This window comes from Dysidea avara, chromosome 2 (genome assembly GCF_963678975.1).
Source record: "Dysidea avara chromosome 2, odDysAvar1.4, whole genome shotgun sequence".
NCBI classification, from domain to species: Eukaryota; Metazoa; Porifera; class Demospongiae; order Dictyoceratida; family Dysideidae; genus Dysidea; species Dysidea avara.
Window position 1 is genome coordinate 9,908,356 of NC_089273.1, and position 15,486 is coordinate 9,923,841.

The 15,486-nt window shown below is 40.0% G+C and overlaps 1 protein-coding gene across 2 annotated transcripts in view; it reads right to left on the reverse strand.

Annotated features, from left to right (window-relative positions):
* The window catches only part of LOC136246577 (uncharacterized), a 67,528-nt gene that overhangs the window by 21,948 nt on the left and 30,094 nt on the right, over window positions 1-15,486 (reverse strand). The window contains exon 1 of one of the 2 annotated variants that reach the window (XM_066038065.1): window positions 9,682-10,234. The exons of the other annotated variant lie outside the window; for it this stretch is intronic. Coding sequence (XP_065894137.1) covers window positions 9,682-9,859 — 178 coding nt within the window. The 5' untranslated portion in view covers window positions 9,860-10,234. Of the gene's footprint in view, window positions 1-9,681; window positions 10,235-15,486 lie in introns of those variants that run through there. 2 annotated transcript variants of the gene reach the window in all.

Genomic DNA, 15,486 nt, shown 5'->3' on the forward strand with positions numbered 1-15,486 from the left:
TAGCGTAGTTTTATAAAAAGTTATGAGTGATGAAAGTGCGAAAAAGTAGGCAAAAATCATGTGCCCACATGCCCTGTTTTCGCAGGCCTTGTCACATATATTTCTCGTTTACAAGCAGCTGTCAATTAAGTTACAATAATGAGTTGTAGTCTAGATAAGTTGGACACGTCAAGAACCAATGGGTTCTACATGATTTAGAAAAGCCTCAGGTTCTTAGTACCGACCTCACTGTGCTCAGGCGCTACAGCCAAGGGTCATTGGTTTTCTAATTCCAGTAGAACCTTGGTTCTTGACTTTTACGTAACTATTATAGAGACCAGTATCAATTGATTATTTCTGGAAATCTTTACTAATCCTCAATAATTACAATTCTTCAAATTCTTCTGAAATTAAATTTGATAGCACTTTTGATGGGATTTTAGTACAAATGCACCTGAATGCTTTACAATATGGTGGTACTGGATCATGGAGATTTAGGCTTTCATGCCAAACAATATCACCCAATAACTAACTTCACTTTTACTTCATAACAACTTGGCAGGATAGACTGGGCATAACCAAACCCCACCTTAAAAACCTTCCAACAAATCTTTTTGAAATTTTATTATATATTATTTACAGTAATTGAGTTTCTCCAAACTGATGGACTACTGCTTGACTAAACTTCCTGATTGATGCCTCCCAGCCAAGCATAATTCGACTATGGATAAAGGTAGAGGCTTGCTTTCATCACTAATAGACATCACTTTGGTTGAGGTATATTTTATTGCTGAACCGCAGCAGCTACAATACACATACCATTCACCTTCCTGTGCCCTCACATTAATCTTATGTCCAATCTTCACTACCACATAGGTTTTGTTTGACAATAACCTGCAGCATGGCTTCAGCATCGTATATGGAATGACTAGATTTACTGCAGAGGTTTTTACTATACTGTTCTTTATTTATAGTAGGGCTTGTGTTCAATCTGACCAGCGATGCTTCTTGTGTTATTTTTCATTTTTAATACTGTATAAAGGGTGGAACATAACTGAAAAGAAGCAGAATGGCGACTGCATTTCAGTCATCTATACTTGGAGCAAGCATTCAGTAGAACAAATAATAATTGTCTGGTGCTATTCTTTTCTTTGATGCAGTATACGATGGCAATAAATAATAAGGTAAAGGTTCCCATTATGAGTCAGGGGGTATTATGGGTCACTTTTGCAAAATCTAATAAAATGCTAGCTGCGGAAGAGAAAGACTACGAACTATCTACCTACGCATTAAGGCAAGTAAGCAAAGCACTGTTATGCACTTCATCACTATTACGCTTGTGGAAATATTGTTTAATGGTGCACTTTAATTTGCTTTAATAAATCAAACAAGTAAACACGTGGTGGAGAGTGTCCTTAACGGAAAGAGGTCTTAAAGGAAAAGGTGTGAGGATGTAACTTATAAGTAAATGTAGGCATAAACAACTTATGATAATTGTTACCCACACTTGTCAGCTTTGCTCTCACTTATGTGACTATAGACTGATCCTCAACAGGTCACAATTAACTGGTTTAGTGATACAGGCCATTGTGAAAGGCTTATAATTCACATTTAAATGAAGTTTAAAGCATTTAAAACGAGTTAATGTTGGAAACTAACAGATGTAATACTCACCGTGATGCAGGTAAAAAAAATACTAGTATCCAATGGCTATCAGAGTAGGGCATCAATAAGAGTATCAGTGCTATAATTAGAATACTGCCACATGCGCAGTAACACGTGCAACTAATCGAACGAGTCGGCAATTGCTCTTCGTAATTCCATGCCGAGGAAGAAAGTTACAGCTTCTCGCCAATCCCCTTCGAGCACCCGAACTTCTGGAGAGAGCCAGGACACACTGGAGCTGCCTCTGAAGCAAAGCCGACGTTCCACGACTACGCCTCACCCCTTAACAACGAATGACATTCCCGCAATCATAGCAGCGATTCGGGCATCACCCTCTGGATTGACATCGGAAGGATTAACCACTATTACCACCGTGGCGTCTACGTCGGGTGGATCACCACCGCCGCGTCCCCCTACCATTGCTGCCACCACCCCAACAACGACCACAGCTGTCACTGCCATAACCTCTTGTAAGACTCAAGGCCAGATGGGGAGTGCTATTCACGAAAGTCGCGGAGACGCTGTAAAATTAGAGGTACAAGAGACATGGACTCGCTGACACAGCCTCCAGAGCAAGAGAGTGACTCAATTGCGACCTGGCAACTAGGTGCCTCAGTGAAATTAGTACCGACACGCTGATGGCGATAGTGATTCATGAAGAATCAACAGGCCGCGTGCTTTACTGAAATCGATAGCAGCGACTTCAGGATGACATTGCTACCAGAACACTGGAGACGCGTCGACAGGTGGCTGACAGTTAAGGCCTCCACCAGAAGGATAGTAGAGCAAGAGTGACTAAATGGAACGGCAATGAATTGATTTGTTAACAATGAACAACATCCCACCAGACAGACAAATATACTCAGAGTGACAGCCAAAGGAAGAGTTGACTTCCATTCATTAATGAAAGATAACAACGAGCGTCTCCATACATACGTAAGTTAGTGTTAAAGTAATACCTACTTTCACCATGATGCAATGTGTTTATTTTCGTAAAAGGGTATTAATTGTTATGGCTACCCTAGCATATTTTCTAGCAAATTCCTAATGTAGATAGCTTGAGTCACTTGCTAGAATGGTAACCCCAGGATACAGGCAAATAAGTACACACACTTACCTGTGTAAACTTAGAATTGCCATCCCTAGAGATACAGCATTGCCACATGGTGGCATAAAATAATCGATTGTGGGTTTAAATAATCAGTCATGCTTATTGTACTAATTGTGGGTTTTAGTAATTGTCTATTGGAGCTACATGATCACAGAAACCTAATTGAATGATTAGATGTAAACCCCCAGGTATACTGTTAATGTGCTTAGTCCCAGTATTCACCGTCTGCAGATCACATGCTAACTTTATGCAAAAAAAAAATGATTGTCATTCTGTGTAGACAATTAGAACCAATTTAAACTATAAGTAGTGCTGGGTGGAAGTCAATGCAGCTTGCTTACCAAACATTTTATTACAAGATCTAAACTGATTACACATCTTGATAGTAAACTATTGATATCACTCGGCCTCTAACCAGCCTAAACTAAAGTTTCTCGTGATAATTATCTTGGATCTTGCTTGCCAAACATTATCGGCTGCAGAGTTGCTAACCTAGAATTCATGTAGTCATTCTTTACTACTGTAGTAGTTACTTCAGTAGTGTATTCCCTGAATAACAATGCAATGATGCACAGCTGAAGTTTTTCCGCCTATTTCCCATTTCAAGGTCATGCTATTATCATCCTTTGCCACACAGTAGTGACTGTAAGTAATAGCAAAGACATATGTGACCGAATTTTCCCTTACGGGTGCATTCGGCACATTAAAATTAAGCTATGAACACAGCATTATAGGTAAAAATTCCCACCCATTAAGGGGTGCGATAAACCTTGAATTACAAGGAAATTTTTAGAAATATTTGTAAACTGTTTTCTGCGATTAACAGTACCATGCTAGTTTCAAAATTCTAATTGTGTAAATAAAATTAATTCAAAAATAAAATAAAAGAATTCTGATAATAGCGTTACACCAGCTATACCATTCAGCATTAAATTACACATGCTCACAAAGTCTACACAGTAACAGCATAGCCACGGTACGGTATTATGTTGTGTTACAGTCTATTTGTATTATTACACAGATAACCAAAAATGATGCAGATACACATACATACTGTGGTAAACATATTAACATTTCACCATTGTAATATTTACTTGCTAAATACTTAGTTAGCTGAGAATAGTTCAAACCCTCATGGTTGTCAAGCATATATATATATATATATATATATATATATATATATATATATATATCAAGACACACGATAGTGTGTCGTGCGACCCAAGAAGCCGGCGCACCACACTGTGAGTATATTAACAGGAAGAAAGAAAACGTAATTTTCACACCTATGTAGCTCTGTGATCTCTTATCCGATTGGAACCAAATTTGCTTGAGACGTGCCGCCCAGTTAGGGTAGTCTACATACCAAATTTGAAGAAAATCGCTCCAGCCATTTCCGAGATACGAGCGAACAAAATTTCGTTTTAATTTCTTCGTTTTTTTCTTCTTCATTTCGTACACTTCGCAAAATTCGCCATAAAACACGAATGCGTGCTCGGATTGGGCTGAAATTTGGCACACTTAAAGGTCTCATTAAGGCGGATCTCCGTACCAACTTTGGTAGGAATCCGATGAACATTCACGGAGTTATGACCGATTATTTTCGTAAAATAAGGTCGAAGGTCTGTCACGCCTACAGGGTAAACGCCTTGGAGGAATCAGTTGAAAATTGATATGTAGATGGAGCAACCATCGTAGGAGTGCCTTTTTGTAGTTTGAAAGGAATCGCGATAAAGACCATGGAGATATGACACGAAACCCAACCTGTGTCAAAATTACGCGATCGATTTTTATGAATAAAAAAACTATTAGTTTTCGTATCTACCAGGCAAACCGCTTAGAGCAACGAGCTGAAAATGAGTATGTAGCTGGAATAATCATCATAGAAAGTCCTTGCAGTAGTACAGAAGAATCGCAGTACAAATCACTGCGTTATGATTCGAAAGGCAACTAGGTGCAGCAAATGCGAGATCGAGATACTCTAATAGAACAGTCACCCTAATAAAGCATTCAGCTGCATTTATAATTTACTCAGTTATATTACATTGTAAGTTATTCTGTAGGGAATTCAGCTACAAACAAGTCACCCTGTAGTCAGATCAGCTAGAAGAAGGTACCTAATAGAGAGTTCAGCTACAAATAAGCCATCATGTAGAGACTTCAGCTCAAATAAATCACCCTGTAGAGAATTCAGCTACAAACAAATTGCCCTGTAGAGAGATCAGCTAGAAGAAGTTACCTTGTAGAGAGTTCAGTTACAAAGAAACAATCATGCAAAGAGTTTAGCTACAAACAAATCACCCAGTAAAAAGTTCCGCTATGAACAGATCACACTGTAGAGAGTTCAGTTAGAAACAAGTCATCCTGTAGAGAGATCAGCTAGAAGAAGTCACCTTGTAGAGAGTTCAGTTACAAAGAAACAATCATGCAAAGAGTTTAGCTGCAAACAAATCACCCAGTAGAAAGTTCCGCTATTAACAGATCACACTGTAGAGAGTTCAGTTAGAAACAAGTCATCCTGTAGATAGATCAGCTAGAAGAAGTCACTTTGTAGAGAGTTCAGCTACAAAGAAACCACCATGTAAAAGAGTTCAGCTGCAAACAAATCACCTGTAGAGAATTCAACTACAAACAAATCACCCTATAGAAAGATCAGCTAGAAGAAGTTACCTTGTAGAGAGTTCAGCTACAAACAAGTCACCCTGTAGAGAGATCAGCTAGAAACAAGTCATCCTGTAGAGAGCTCAGCTAGAAGAAGTTACGTTGTACAGAATTCAGCTACAAAGAAACTACCATGTAGAGAGTTCAGCTGCAAACAAATCGCCTATAGAGAATTCAGCTACAAACAAATCACCCTTTAGAAAGATCAGCTAGAAGAAGTTACCTTGTAGAGAGTTCAGCTACAAACAAATCACCCTGTAGAGAGTTCAGCTACAAAGAAACTACCATATAGAGAGTTCAGCTGCAAACAAATCACCCTGTAGAAAAGTAGATCAGCTAGAAGAAGTTACCTTGTAGAGAGTTCAGCTACAAACAAATCACCCTGTAGAGAGTTCAGCTACAAACAAGTCACCATGTAGAGAGTTCAGCTAGAAGAAGTTACATTGTAGAGAGTTCAGCTACAAAGAAACTACCATGTAAAGAGTTCAGCTGCAAACAAATTGCCTGTAGAGAATTCAGCTACAAACAAATCACCCTGTAGAAAGATCAGATAGAAGAAGTTACCTTGTAGAGAGTTCAGCTACAAACAAATCACCCTGTAGAGAGTTCAGCTACAAACAAGTCACCCTGTAGAGAGATCAGCTAGAAACAAGCCATCCTGTAGAGAGTTCAGCTAGAAGAAGTTACATTGTAGAGAGTTCAGCTACAAAGAAACTACCATGTAGAGAGTTCAGCTGCAAGCAAATCGCCCTGTAGAGAATTCAGCTACAAACAAATCACCCTGTAGAAAGATCAGCTAGAAGAAGTTACCTTGTAGAGAGTTCAGCTACAAACAAGTCACCCTGTAGAGAGATCAGCTAGAAACAAGTCATCCTGTAGAGAGTTCAGCTAGAAGAAGTTACATTGTAGAGAGTTCAGCTACAAAGAAGCTACCATGTAGAGAGTTCAGCTGCAAACAAATCGCCCTGTAGAGAATTCAGCTACAAACAAATCACCCTGTAGAAAGATCAGCTAGAAGACGTTATCTTGTAGAGAGTTCAGCTACAAACAAATCACCCTGTAGAGAGTTCAGCTACAAAGAAACTATCATATAGAGAGTTCAGCTGCAAACAAATCGCCCTGTAGAGAATTCAGCTACAAACAAATCACCCTGTAGAGAGTTCAGCTACAAACAAGTCACCCTGTAGAGAGATCAGCTAGAAACAAGCCACCCGTCGAGAGTTCAGCTAGAAGATATTACATTGTAGAGAGTTCAGCTACAAAGAAGCTACCATGTAAAGAGTTCAGCTGCAAACAAATTGCCCTGTAGAGAATTCAGCTACAAACAAATCACCCTGTAGAAAGGTCAGCTAGAAGAAGTTACCTTGTAGAGAGTTCAGCTACAAACAAATCACCCTGTAGAGAGTTCAGCTACAAACAAGTCACCCTGTAGAGAGATCAGCTAGAAACAAGTCATCCTGTAGAGAGTTCAGCTAGAAGAAGTTACCTTGTAGATAGTTCAGCTACAAACAAATCAACCTGTAGAGAGTTCAGCTACAAACAAGTCACCCTGTAGAGAGATCAGCTAGAAACAAGTCATCCTGTAGAGAGTTCAGCTAGAAGAAGTTACATTGTAGAGAGTTCAGCTACAAAGAAACTACCATGTAGAGAATTCAGCTACAAACAAATCACCCTGTAGAAAGGTCAGCTAGAAGAAGTTACCTTGTAGAGAGTTCAGCTGCAAACAAATCACCCTGTAGAGAGTTCAGCTAGAAACAAGTCACCCTGTAGAGAGATCAGCTAGAAACAAGCCACGCGTAGAGAGTTCAGCTAGAAGAAGTTACATTGTAGAAAGTTCAGCTACAAACAAGTCACCATGTAGAGAGTTCAGCTAGAAGAAGTTACCTTGTAGAGAGTTCAGCTACAAACAAATCACCCTGTAGACAGTTCAGCTACAAACAAGTCACCCTGTAGAGAGATCAGCTAGAAACAAGTCATCCTGTAGAGAGTTCAGCTAGAAGAAGTGACATTGTAGAGAGTTCAGCTACAAAGAAGCTACCATGTAGAGAGTTCAGCTGCAAACAAATCGCCCTGTAGAGAATTCAGCTACAAACAAATCACCCTGTAGAAAGGTCAGCTAGAAGAAGTTACCTTGTAGAGAGTTCAGCTACAAACAAATCACCCTGTAGAGAGTTCAGCTACAAACAAGTCACCATGTAGAGAGTTCAGCTAGAAGAAGTTACATTGTAGAGAGTTCAGCTACAAAGAAACTACCATATAGAGAGTTTAGCTGCAAACAAATTGCCCTGTAGAGAATTCAGCTACAAACAAATCACCCTGTAGAAAAATCAGCTAGAAGAAGTTACCTTGTAGAGAGTTCAGCTACAAACAAATCACCTTGTAGAGAGTTCAGCTACAAAATAGTCACCCTGTAGAGAGATCAGCTAGAAACAAGCCACCCGTAGAGAGTTTAGCTAGAAGAAGTTACATTGTAGAGAGTTAAGCAGTTTAGCTGCAAAAAAATCGCCCTGTAGAGAATTCAGCTACAAACAAATCACCCTGTAGAAAGATCAGCTAGAAGAAGTTACCTTGTAGAGAGTTCAGCTACAAACAAATCACCATGTAGAGAGTTCAGCTATAAACAAGTCAACCGGCAGTGGGATCAGCTAGAAGGATCACCTTGCAGAGAGGTCAGCTACAAAGAAATCACCCTGCTTCATCTTTTCTTCTTCCTGTAGTAAAGAAAAAAATGACAGGTTAAAAAGCCCTAAAGCCGGCCATAGGCCGGCTTTGGGGTATACAAATGCAAAAAGAAGTAAAATCTAATCCAAAACAGCCAAGCGGTAAAAAAAAGAGTGCGGCCCTGAGAAAAGCTATGGTGAAAAAAAAAGTGAAATCCAAGGTGGCGGCCAAGAAATGGCTGTGATGGTACGTTAATGGTAAAAATTTTAATAACAACAATTCAGTGAATTTAGTGCCGCTTGGTCTTGGCACAAAATTCACTTGAATTGTCGTTATTAAAATTTTTACCATTAACCTACCATCACAGCCATTTCTTGGCCGCCACCTTGGATTTCACATCTTTTTTCACCATAGCTTTTCTCAGGGCCGCACTCTTTTTTTACAGCTTGGCTGTTTTGGATTAGATATATATATGTTGTTAGCACCTCACATCTGTCATCATCACCAATCAACAGTTACTATTTACCAGTGGAGCTCCAAATCAGCAGCTCTCCCCATTACATTAATAAAGGCATAGGCATAACAACATATGAGGGCTAGAGATCATGAGGTAGTTTTCTGCAGTTCGGTTGCAAGTGCACATTAACTACAGCAGAGTTTGCCATTAACACTTGCTTTAAAAATAATAAATAAGGTAAAGTAGTCGTCTCACCGGATCAGACTTACCACTGAGTTCAAATCTGACTTACGCTGTTCATTACATCCCGAAATGGCATCAGTTTTCTGTACCACTCTCAGGAAACTTTGTTGGATTACCAGATATGGACAGATGCCTCTGGCACATGGGGCTGTGGTGCACAATTTGGAGATCAATGCTTCCAGTTCCCCCTGGCCCCCCTGAGTGAAGCCAATTACCATAATGGCCAAGGAACTTGTTGCTTTCGTCTTCAGCTGTTCAATATGGGGCAGATTCCTGAGTAGAAAGAGGGTACAGCTCTTTTGTGACCACCTTGGCCTTGTAGAGCCCATTCGGAAAGGTGCATCTAAAGACAACATAATGATGCACTTTCTCAGATGTCTCAGGTTTTGTTTTTTTCATAGCCCACTATGACATTCACATCACAGTTTCACACCTTCCGGGAGTCCAAAACACAGCAGCAGACCTGCTGTCAAGAAACAAGCTTCAACAATTCCTCGTCTCACAGCCAACAGCCACTTGCTTACCAACTGCCAATTCCACTTTGCCTTGCTCGAATTGTGTCACTAAGACAGCTCAACTAGATGTCGTCTCAGTTCCTCCGACACTCCCAAGTCATCCAGATGCCCCAGTAACCTCTGCTACTAGTCACAACTGCATTACACCGCACTGAATACACTACATTTTTTTCAAACAGGACCTATGTCGCCAGTGCACTTGATATCCATGTACTATTTTATTTCTATATATAGCTGTATATGTAATCATGATGTATGTACAAATAACGTGTGTGTGGGCACGCATGAGCCTATTCATAATATTTATGGGATATATGTCATGCACATTGCATATGTGACAGGGCCCTATATAATTCACTGGCCTAGTTGCTTATATGTATATTTCTCACCAGTAACATGCATGCCTGGCATGTTGACCAAGAATCTCATACTGGCGTAGTTGCTCCAAGCTGTATATATTGCAACTGCCCACCTTTCCACAAGCACTGTAATCATGTTGTAATCCTTATCGTTTACCACCATCATCTCCTTCTGTAGATGTGTACCACTACCCTGGATGTCGTACATTTAGCCGATCTCTGCAGCAAGTCTGATCACTTCCTTGCAAAAAAAAACTAACCCCATCATCTATAACTACGTACTCTGCAGGAAAGAAAAAGTACATTCATTTCTGCAAACGTCTAGGACCTCCCGAATGCCATCATCAGAATCAACAGTAATTCTATTTGTCACAAATCCTAGCTGAGGTCAACATCTCTCGCACCACTATCAAAGTGTATCTTTCAGTGAGCAGCTCACACCTCGACTTCTGCTAGTTGTACGTGGCATCAAATAATTCTCAAGCATTGGACTCCCCACAGAGAGTCAGACTGCCAATCACTCTCCAAATAATGCCAAGTATCAAGCAGACACTATCGAATCAACCCTACTCATATAGAAATATCCTCGAGTCCTAACAAAAAAAAAAAATCTTTAAAAATCACAATCAAACAATCAAATACTAACCTGTTCGACAGGGTGTACAAATTTACTTGGGAGCAACCGACACCCCTGTATGCCATATACTAGGGATGCTTCCATATCTGGCCCAAAGAGGAACACAAACTGGCCTTCTATTCCTCACAGAGCATGGCCAAGGACTCACCTGGTGATAATACACAAGTACGTAACACCTTCCTCCACTTCAGTGACATCATCTACACAGCACCCAGCTTATAGAAAGTAACTCAAATTTGCCCTGTTCAATTGTAAACATTGTATTATGCATTCATGTATAACAATAAGCATCATCGAGTTCAAGCGCCAGAATCCTTGGGGTGAAAGATTCCCATGTGCACATGGTCTCCTTTCTATGGATTCTGCAACAAGAATTTGGACAGTCAATTTTGCTGGCCCTGCTCCAACATTCTTGCCTGCCCAAGTATTTGTCGCCTAATTTGTAATGTTACTCTTGGCCTTTAATCAAAAGTAAAAAGTCTTGACCCAAAGCAGTCGAGGCCTTGCACACCTACCAACTCACCACAATCAACTACAGATCGTGGTTGAGCTAGATGATTTCGGAAGACAAGTGAGGCTACGGATTGTGGCAGAGAATCGCAGAATACAGTTGTCCCAGGCAAGGTTAGTGACAACATTAAGAAGTGATTTATGTTATAATAGATTCATCAGCCACTTCCTCAGGTGGGTGACCATCAATAAAAATGATAATCCAGGATAAGGCAGGTTAAGTCTTACTAATGGCCTAAATATTTGCCCTTTTTATTAGAATGAAGAGCACGATTAAGCATAACTATGCATGAGTTGAGCATACTTGTGTGCATAGTACACAGTAACTTTAATGTAAATTGAACGGGTTTCATATCATACAGTATTATAGTACTGTATAGTAGGGACCACAAAGGAGTAGGTATGGCCCACAAATAACATTACTCATAAACCAACCTCAATTTTCCCTGAAAATGATGAGGCAGCATTGGTTGGGTAAAACCAAGTCCAAACAAGCCTTCAGATTGACTCAAAATGCTTTCAACAAGTTGCTACGGAATTCAAAAATATAATATTTTCTACATTCAAAAAAACTATTTAATGAAATTTTCTACAGACTGACCGAGTTACTGACTGACTGATGCCTTCAGATAAGCGTAACTCGATAATGGCTAAGGCTACAGGCTTGATTTTTTCACTGTTTGATGTTACTTTGGCCCGAGAGGTGCCTTTTGGCATACCACAGTACATACAATGCATTCTTCATGGACTTACCTACATCCTAATTTGTGTCCCATTCATCTTTGCTGACAGCAAAAAGTGTCGATTTGGTGGTAGCATGTTTTTTTTTCCCACTGTGAAACAACTAACTGACTTTATACTACAAAATTTACACGTACAGTTTCAAAACAAAGGAAGTCAGTCCATCTTCTGCCTGAACCAACCCAACTGAGTTCGTCAAGACGGTGGACAAAAGCTTTCAGCAGAAGAGCGGGAGCCTCTTACCTATCTAACAGCAGAACGTAACAATGAGAATGACAGGAAGAAACGAAGCCACCCCATTACAGTGGCATATGTGTCAGACCACTTCTCACACACTGTAGCAAGGATGCCAAGCATTTGTAGAATGCACAAGATTCATCAAACATCCCTCCTGTGGCAGAAAAAAAAATCTAAAGGTATGGATGTGGCATGTTTTATCTCTCATATCCTTGCTTCATAGGTTCATTTCTTCATGTTTTCATGTCATCTGTAAATCCCCTTAGCAGTTACAGAACGAATATACTGGGGGCATAGGGGTTGAAAACTTTGACATCAAGAAATGTTCCCTCACAACTTCCTCCTCAAAAGCCATTAACAGAGAAGTCTAAATGTGCACCATCTTCCACATTGGATGAAGCCAGAAGAAATTACTCTCTAGTGATAGGCTGGAGGTGAGGTTCTACTTGTACCTCATGGCCCACCTCAGTCAGAAGATTAGCAGTGAGGTCATGGATCTCATTGTGTCTTATTTAAGTGGCACTTTCTAAGCCTCCACAGCATACACTTTGGGGCAATGAAAGTATGATCGCTGCCCTAACTGTTTAAATGCACCATTACTTTTAAATGTACCAGGGAATTGCACCTTCTATCACATTAAAGGTAACTCACGTGTACTAAAGTTTCTTTGTCTGACACATTATGATGTAATATAATTGACAAACCACTATACACTAAAATGTGTTTTATCTACTAAACAAAACAAAATCTGACTAAATCACATGCTCCAAACAATCCCACTAGTAGCAAGGATTGATAATAGCCAAAGTGCATTTTACCATTTCAGCGGACCTTCAAGCCAAAAAATCGATGCACTTGTATGGTTTCTTGAACTGCTAGAAGTTGGCTTATAACTGAATTTTAAAACATGCCTTAGGCAATGGGTTTAACGTGGCATTGTATCTCAAATGATTTAGTATATGTACCTTACTCAACTTCCATAGAAAATTTGGTGATTTTATCACAAAGTGAATGATTTCATAATTTGGTGCTTAGCTGCTCTACTATTTTATGATATATCTATGACAGACAATTTGAAGCTTGGTGTTGTACCAGGAACTGCTTTCCATTGCAGTGATAGTGGCTGGGTGAATAGTGAATTGTTTTGCAAGTGGCTGGATTTCTTCATCAAACTAATTCCACCATCTCGACATGTTCTCATTCTACTTGATGGACTTGCTTACCACATATCCATTGAGGCAATTGAAGTGGCTATGAGTAATGAAGTTCACATGCTGTGTATATCGGTTCACACTACCCACATACTACAACCTTTAGATGCAGGGGTCTTCAAGTCCTGTAAGAGAAACTATTATAAAATATGCAGGAAATATATTTTGGATCATTCGGGAAGAGTAATCACTACAGATGTGATTGCTTTACTTGTTGCTGTTGCATGGTAAAACTCAGTGACCCCTATAAATACGTATTATTATAATATCTGGATTCAAGAAGTGTGGAGCACATCCACTGAATCCTGGGGAAATCACTGATAGACAAATTGCTCAATTGAACACTATATTTGGTTCAAAGAAAGACAGACTTTTACAGATGGACAATGAATTTGAGCTTGATGTATCATCACAGCAACAGCCCAATAATGAAAAGGAATCTCTTTACAGAAAAAGGTATGATGAAGGCTATGTGTATTTTGATGGCGAATATGTGGATTGGCTTAAGCACAACCATCCAGAGCCTATTCCCAAATCCTTAGCCACCAGTAGTACCACTGTATGTTGTCTGTCTAGTGATACCCATTTACCAGAGTGCAGTGCCAGCATCACAAGTATAGTCTCTACTCACTGTGGTAGTAGCAGCAGCAGAAGCATGACCATCAGTATGACTTTAAGTGACACCCTCTCACTTTCAAGACCAAAAACACCACAAACTAAGAGGGAGAGGGGTCTTAATAAAAAGCACTTTGTATAGCATAAAACACCAATTATCGAACAGGTTTTATACCTGTAATCATAAGTCTTGCAACAAACGTCACAGCAATACCAAATTTTCACCATGCGATAGCGCCATATTTGTCTCTGAAAATTTGTGCAACAGATTCTGGTCCGCATCTGTGTGATGAATAAAAGCCCAAAAGCAGTAAATGATCGATTATCAAATACCAGTATGTATTATCAACCATGCATACATTTTCCATATACTAATAATCAAACAGCACCACTACTTTCAGTCAGGGTCTCCTTTAGCAGCCTGAAATAATGCTCCATTGTCTCCAAGTTTACAGCATTCATCCTACTGTGGGCAGTATTATTGTCTCCTTTCCTCAGTGTCAGGTCATCCTGTCCTTCCAAAAATTTTCTCCACCAACCCAATGGCAGATCCAGGATGGGGCATTTGGGGCAAATGCCCCCCCTCCCTCCTCTCCACCTTGTGGAGGAGCCAGCCATGCTTCTGATTAAAATAGCTCCTAAACTGTATGTCAGGCCAAGATTAGTTTATCAACTCATTAAAATATGCACATTTTACTAGCATTTATTACAAATTTACTTGAAACCAAAGCGAACCAAAGTCAAACTACCCTGTAGCTGTAAAATAGTCACCCAGCACCTTCGTGCATACTAAGCGCCTCTAACATTAATTGTCATGTTGCTGTTGTTTAAGACATTCAGAGCCTTTTAAACAGCTTTTACGACTTCACAACTAACTGAAAAGGCCAAAAGGCAAAAATCAACAGTGAGACACTATTAAGAGGTCATTATTTGCTGCTTCAAAAATGCAGAGAATCTGGCTCTCCCCAATCAACTACAACTTACCCTTTTTGTGCCCCTCCCCTTGCCAGCTCCTGGATCTGCCCCTGCAACCTGTGCTAATCTTATCTTTCCTTAACACTTCCTTATCGTGAGCAACTTCCTCAGCAATGGCCAATACCTGCTTCATCCTCATCTTCCTATAGCCCACTGAAGCGCACTCCTTAAAAATATTCCAAGAGTCTTCTCTTCAACTGTATTCATGTATGGTACTGGCCCTGGCTTCATGCCATGAGTAACACGGCCACTAACTCTGTTATGAAGTGTGGTAACAGGGACTCTATGTATCCATGCTGTGTCACAGATGGTGCTCTGCCAAGATGCCATACTCTCCAGTACCTTCTCCATCTGCTCAGGCGTATATTGCTTCCTCTTCTTCCTTGGTGAGCGGTGAATCACCACAGGAGATACATTACTTTTACATTTTGCTTAGGCTTTCCTTTGATGGTGAGCTAACCTTTAAAAAACAAAACTAATGTAATAACACATCCTCAGCAACAATTTCGAGTTTGTGTATATGCACTAGTTAAAGCACCACTGCAAGTGTAATATGGAAAAAAATAGTACGAGGGCATGGTAGAGAGACTAATATAGTACGATGTGAAGTCGAGTGCCATGTTAGGCTCGAGACCATGCCAGAATGCTATTGTTTCATAGTGCACAAGTGTACAGTATGTAGTGCTTTACCTGATTTATTGTACTGGATAAACTGGATGGATTGGTGTAGCTATTCACTTGTTTACAGTGTTAACGAAAGGAAATGGCAACAAACTGTAGTGATCTACCTGTTGTTAGCCCTTCTCTTGTCAAAAGGAAGCCCATGTTTATTGAACAGTTTGATCTAGGAATTGGCAAAGAGTGGCTTCCGTGTTTGGGGTCAGTAAATGAGGGAACTAATAACGAACT